This window comes from Gavialis gangeticus, unplaced genomic scaffold (assembly GCF_001723915.1).
Source record: "Gavialis gangeticus isolate Ggan-Ray unplaced genomic scaffold, GavGan_comp1, whole genome shotgun sequence".
In the NCBI taxonomy this organism is placed as follows: Eukaryota; Metazoa; Chordata; order Crocodylia; family Gavialidae; genus Gavialis; species Gavialis gangeticus.
Window position 1 is genome coordinate 106,325,306 of NW_017729031.1, and position 5,943 is coordinate 106,331,248.

General features: G+C 50.4%; 1 protein-coding gene across 1 annotated transcript in view; it reads right to left on the reverse strand.

Annotated features, from left to right (window-relative positions):
• CDK15 (cyclin dependent kinase 15) overlaps window positions 1-5,943 on the reverse strand; it is a 98,484-nt gene that overhangs the window by 55,271 nt on the left and 37,270 nt on the right. The window contains exon 8 of the mRNA XM_019523512.1: window positions 2,886-3,006. Within this exon, the coding sequence (XP_019379057.1) occupies window positions 2,886-3,006 (121 nt within the window). The remainder of the gene's footprint in view (window positions 1-2,885; window positions 3,007-5,943) is intronic.

Genomic DNA, 5,943 nt, shown 5'->3' on the forward strand with positions numbered 1-5,943 from the left:
CCCAGGGAGTCAGCCTGCCAACCTGAGGCTGCTCCAACCCAGCTCAGTGTGCTGTGGAGGGACTGGCTGGGGCACAAAGGTGCTTCAGTGCAGGGCTAGCTGGCAGGCAGTTCCCACACTGAAGCACCCTTGTACCTCTGGCTGTGTCCGCACCTACATGTGCATTGCTGAGAAGTAAAAAACTCCATCTTAGGATAGCAAGTACTAACCTACAGCAGAGTTAATTAGTTTTATTGTGTCCTAATAGCACTGCATGTGTAGATGCTGAGATGTTTACTGAAGAGCTAATTAGCAACTGCGCAATAAATGTCTTGTGTAGACATGCTATCTGTCTCTAAATCTATTCAAAACCCTATTACAGAGGCAGGAAAAGTCCAGCCATGGGCTGGATCCGGCCAGCCATGGACTCCATTTCCCAGCAGCCCCTGCCCACATGGAGAGCCCTTGGGGTCTGTGATAGCATAAGGCTGGAGTTGCCATGGAGACTGGCCTCAGCTGTTCTGGCAGGGTGAGCGGTAGGACAGGGCAGGGCAGGGCAGGGCTGCTCCAGACCCCTGGGATCTTGCGGCAGGGGCAGCTTGGTCCAGGGCCAGGGCATAGCCATGATCTGCAGCCTGCACGCTCAGGGAAGGGGTGTGCAGGAAGTGGATTGCTGCTTTACCCCAGCTTGGGACCACGCTGTTACCGCTGCAAGGAGCCAAGGCAGAGCTACAAACTGTAGCCTGCACACTCTGGGCAGCGACATGCAGGCAGTGGATCGCAGCTCTGCCCCGGCTTCTTGCAGCGGTGACAGTGTGGTCCCCAGCCGGGGCAGAGCCGTGATCTGCTGCCTGCATGCCCCTGCCCCAGGCATGCAGCCTGCAGATCATGGCTCTGCCCTGGCCTCAGACCAAGCTGCCCCTGCCACAAGATCCCAGGGCTCCAGAGCAACCCCCTGCCCTGCACTCCACACACCCTGCCAGCATGGTTGAGGCTGGTCTCCATGGCAACCCCAGCCTTGCACTATCACAGTACAGCTGCAGCTGGGGCCTCCATGGAGACTGGCCCCAGCCATGTGGGCTGGGGCTGCTGGGAAATGGAGTCCGGCTACTGGCTGGATCCACCATTTTGCCCACCCCTGCCATATTCCCTTTGCATGTGTTTCCCATGGACAGTACTGCTGCTGACATACATTATGCAAGAATTGCCACAATGTCGTATTTTGTTTATAACTGGTTTCTTTAAACCAAGGCTTAACATCCACTGTCACATGCCATTGCCCAGGGCATTCTAACTCAACATCATGTAAACTGCAGCATCCAAAAGAAAAGGATCTTTTTTTTTCTTTTTTCCCAATAGACAAGAAACTTCTATGTGAAGTCACAGTATTTCCTAACAGATAAAAATTGAACTTAAATGCAGCATACATCAAGGTAATAACTGACTCTTGTGACAAGCCAGTGAATAGGGCTCACTAAAGTACTCTTCTTTCTCTCAGCCTGAGAGCTTTACTGATGGCAAACACTTTTAGTATTGTTGTAATACAAAAATGTTCTAACAAAGGTGCTTATAGCCTATACTAGGAATGTAGTTCAGTGGGACTCAAAGCACCTTTTCAGTGCTGTTAGTGACAGGGAGAGTGCTGCATGAAATCCTTATTGACAAAGCCCTCTGTTCTACATGGTACACTGCAGCATTTATGCAGCATAGATCCCAGCTTTATGCAGCAAACTCCCCAGGTTTCCATGTTTACAGGGGTATGGTGGTAGCTGTGTGGACTAGGCCCAAGTGTCAGTGAGGATGAGAAGCACAGGCCGGTATGTGTTTGCCTAGTATTGCCTCTATGTTCCTCTAGGCAGGCACATTTTTTTCAGTAGGCAGACAGGGGCTGAAGGGTGGCATAGGTTGTGGAGGAGACACAGCAGGGATTAGTGGGAGAGAGGAGATAAAACAATTTAGATTGGCTTAGAGCTGAGAGCCATTATAATTTAATCAGGTTTGAAAACTTTAGGCGATTAAAGCAGCAGGAGCCCTAGAAGGGAATAGGAGACCTCTTGCTCTCCTCTTGACCCAGGCCGCCACAGGCTCCTAGGCTGCAGCCTGCTGGAGGTGCCCACCTTGTAGAGGTTGGACCCCCAAGGGCAAGTCTCCCTCTCCTTCCTGTATATTCTTCAGCCTTTGAAATTCCTGCTCAGTCCTCCAGTTGTCAGCCCTGCAGAGCTGTTCATCTATGAAGACAGGCAAAATGCTAGGCATAGAAACAGCAAAATGCTGAAGTTGAGGTACATGTAGACTTAATTGGCCTCTGAGAAAAAAGTGAAACAGCAGTAGCTGACCCAGCCATAGAACTGCATAAACCATGGGACTCTTAGTTCCTTTCCCATGACTGAGTTGAAGTGTCACAGAAAAAAAATCCCAATCATTCTTCCACTTCAAGGCCTATCCTTGAAGTATTTTGATGGTCAGAGCTGTGTTTTGTTATGAGAGGCCAAATTAATCTTTGTTGTAATTCTACTGGCTTCTATTTATGCCTCCAGAAAGGAGTAGTTCCAAGAGGATATTGACTGCCTTAGCTAATAAGGTATATCTCAAAGTATAAGTATTAGCATAGCTCTTCTATTCAAATATTTTAAAGTGCTTTATGAAGATTAAGGAACTGAGACTTATAATATCCCTATGCAAGATGTGGTTAAAAAATTCCTGAAAATATATTTACTGATTTTTCCTGGTAGTTCCAAAAACCTACCAATAATAATTGTGCAGCATTTTCACTGCTCACAGACTTTGATACACCCCAACTCAATCTGTTTTTACTATAATTTGGTGATCTGTTATCCATTATCTCAGGAGGGAAAAGATCATTCATTTTCCTGACATGCACTGAACGCTTCAGTGTTGGCTCTTACCAGATATCCAACTCAGAGGAATAATCAGTGGCTCCAAGTAGCACATCAGGAGGACGATACCAGAGCGTCACCACCTCACAAGAATATGTGTGACTAGGGATAGATTTGGCACGGGCCAGACCTGCCAACATACAAAAAACATGGCTCGTTACATTTCTTGGCCCTTTAAAACCAATTGTGACTCCACTAACCCAACGTGTTTTTTTTTATAGACAATCTACAAACTTTTTAGTGACAATCAAAGTTTATTACTATGGTTGATGTTAAACCCCTAAATTTGAACACAGCCCTTGTTAATCCTGTGCAGGTCCTGGCAGAAGGGTTACATTTACATTATATAAAACATTTATCAGTAAAAAAAAAAAAATGTTTGGTTATCAGTTAAAAGTTTGCAGATTGTTAGTAAAAAATGTTCTTGGGTTACCAACCCTAGATGGGAACATGATAATCCAGGAGTTATGGAGGGACTAGAGGGATGCAGGAGGGTGCAACAAGCTTGGTGTACAGAAGCTATGAATGGTTAGGGCCTCTGGTTTGTATAAATGCTACTTACATTTCTAAAGTTAAATGTTGAGTTTTTTTGTACAAGGCCTGCACCATCAGATATTCAACACTAAAATAAACCAGTCTCATGACAACACAGATAGAGAAAAGGTCCAAGAAAAAGTAAATAATCAGTAAAACCCTCTTATAATAGAGGTTGGTAGCCTATAGCCTACAGGCCACATGAGGACCGCAGAGAGGTCTGATCTGGCCTGTAAAAGTCTGATCCAGCACTGGGGATCAATGGTAGAGTTGCACTATACCACCCATCTCCCTCTGCTGGACTGCCCTTGGCTGTGGAGCCTACTGCTCTAACAATAAATATGTGCTTCCCTCACTGCAGCAAGGGTGAGTGCAAGCAGCTGCCTATTTTGGGGGTGAAGACTTCTGCCCTGCAGTCACAGCCCAGCAGCAAGCTCCAGCTTACTCCAGCTGAAGGCTGCCAACCCCTGCACAATTATGCTGGTGTGGAATTATTAGCACACATTTGGGATGATTTACTTAATTCAGTCTCTGCTTTGCCACTTGTGAATAATGCAGCTATCCCAAACCCCTGACAATAAATGTTTTACACTGCACAAACCATCATGTATCCTGTATGTCAGCGGCAGGCACTTATTTCAGGAGGAGCACTGCTTAATGAATTTTGGCAAGTCATCGAGGGCTGCATGGGTAGCCCTGACCCTTGATAGGTGCCCCGCCCCCTGGTCGCCATCTTGGGGCCAGGAGTCCTGCCCCCTAACCCCTGACCTTTGACACCAGAAGCCCTTCCCCTTGCCCCCTGAAAGTACTCCTTTTAGCAAAGGGGTTTGCTATCTTGGAACCAGAAAAATACCAAATGATATTCTAAAAATCAAACATGTACTACAACATTCAATAATTTCATTTCAAAAAATAATTTTGTCCTGATTTACATGTGTTTGTGTAGTATACATAGAGGTGATACTATAATAGCTTAAAATAAAGGCTTATTCTTGTATATTGTGGGAGGCTGTGGGTGGGAGGGGGGGTATAGGTTTGTGGGTATGTGGGGTGTGGGGGAGGGTATGTGTGTAGAATTGTGGGGGGTGTGGGTGTTTGCAACTTGGGTAGGTATGAGTTTTGTGGGGGGCTGTGAGTGTGCATGGGGAGAGTGGCCAGGGAGGGTTGTGGCTTGCATGAAGGAGGCGGGTTTGCCCACAGCCCACCACCCCCATGGCAGGCAGAGCCCCTGCCAGCGCTCCTGCAAACCCAGGCTCCATGCTCCTGCTGCTCCTGGCCTCGAGGCACCTACGCAGGCCTCATGCTCCAGCTCACTGCCACCTCCCCCCATTTGCCATAGCTGTCCTTCTTCTGCCACTTCCACATCCCACCCCGCCTACTCACTGCTCCAGCACCATGTCCCAGCTCCTTCTGCAGTCCCAGCAATGCAGCCAGGAACCAGGTGGGGAAATGGCTGTGGCAGGTGGGGGGAAGGGGTATCAAGCAGGTGCATGGAGTGCAGCAACAGCTGGGCAGCAGTGCAGGGCCCATGCTGGTGGCCCAGAGCAGGATGGCAGGAGCACAGGGTCTGGGCTGGCAGGGATCTAGGCTGCAGTGTGGCTCCTTCACCACCGCCTCTGTGCTGCCCAGCATGACAGCAGTAGCCATGTGGAAAAGCCACAGGGAAGCTCACAAGTGGTAGTGAAGGAGCCACACTGCAGCCTAGTGCGGCGCAGGCTCCCAGAGGCTGTACCAAAAACCAGTGGTGGCAAGGGGGAGGGGCTGCTTCCCCCCACACTGAGCAGCAGTTTTTGCCCAGCCACTGCTGCCGCTACCACTGCCACTCAGCCCTGATGGGGAGCCTGGAGCCAGTGCGAGGCCCAGGCTGAGCAGTGGCAGCGTGGGACAAACTGCTGCTCAGTGTAGGAGAAAAGTGGCTCTGCCTCTCCCACTGCTGTTACTCCCTGATTGAGCCACTCAGAGCCCATGTGGGGCTGCCTGTGCCTGCTCTGCACTGCACTGCCACCGCTGCCCCACAGGGCAGCCCAGAGACGGCGGTGAAGTGGTGGAAACAGAGGACAGCCCTGCGTAGGATCCAGGCAGCTGCGCCGGGAACTGCCGGCGTTGCAGAGAGGGGCTGCTTTTCTCCTACGCTGAGTAGCAGTTTGTTTTGTGCTGCTGCTGCTAAGCCCAGACGAGCGAGCGCAGGGCAAGTGGGGTTGGGACTGTGTGCACTGGTCCCTGCCTGTATCGCAGGACTGGGGCATGGGGGACTGGAGGTGAGTGGGCACACGGGAGCCAGCTACAGCTGGACAGGAGCACTGGGCCTGCATTAATGTCCCGGGGCCAGTGCTGGCAGGACCCAGAGTGGGGCACGAGGAGGACAGGGTCCCAGCCAGTTGGGGCTCTATGGAGCTGGGCCAGCTCCCCCTTCTCCCTGCTGGCACAGCCCAGCCCAGCTCCAGAGATCCCTGCCAGTACAGGCCCCGTGCTCCCACATGCCGCTTGATTCCTGCCCTGAGGAGTACAGTGTAGCCTCACTGTGGGACAGGGA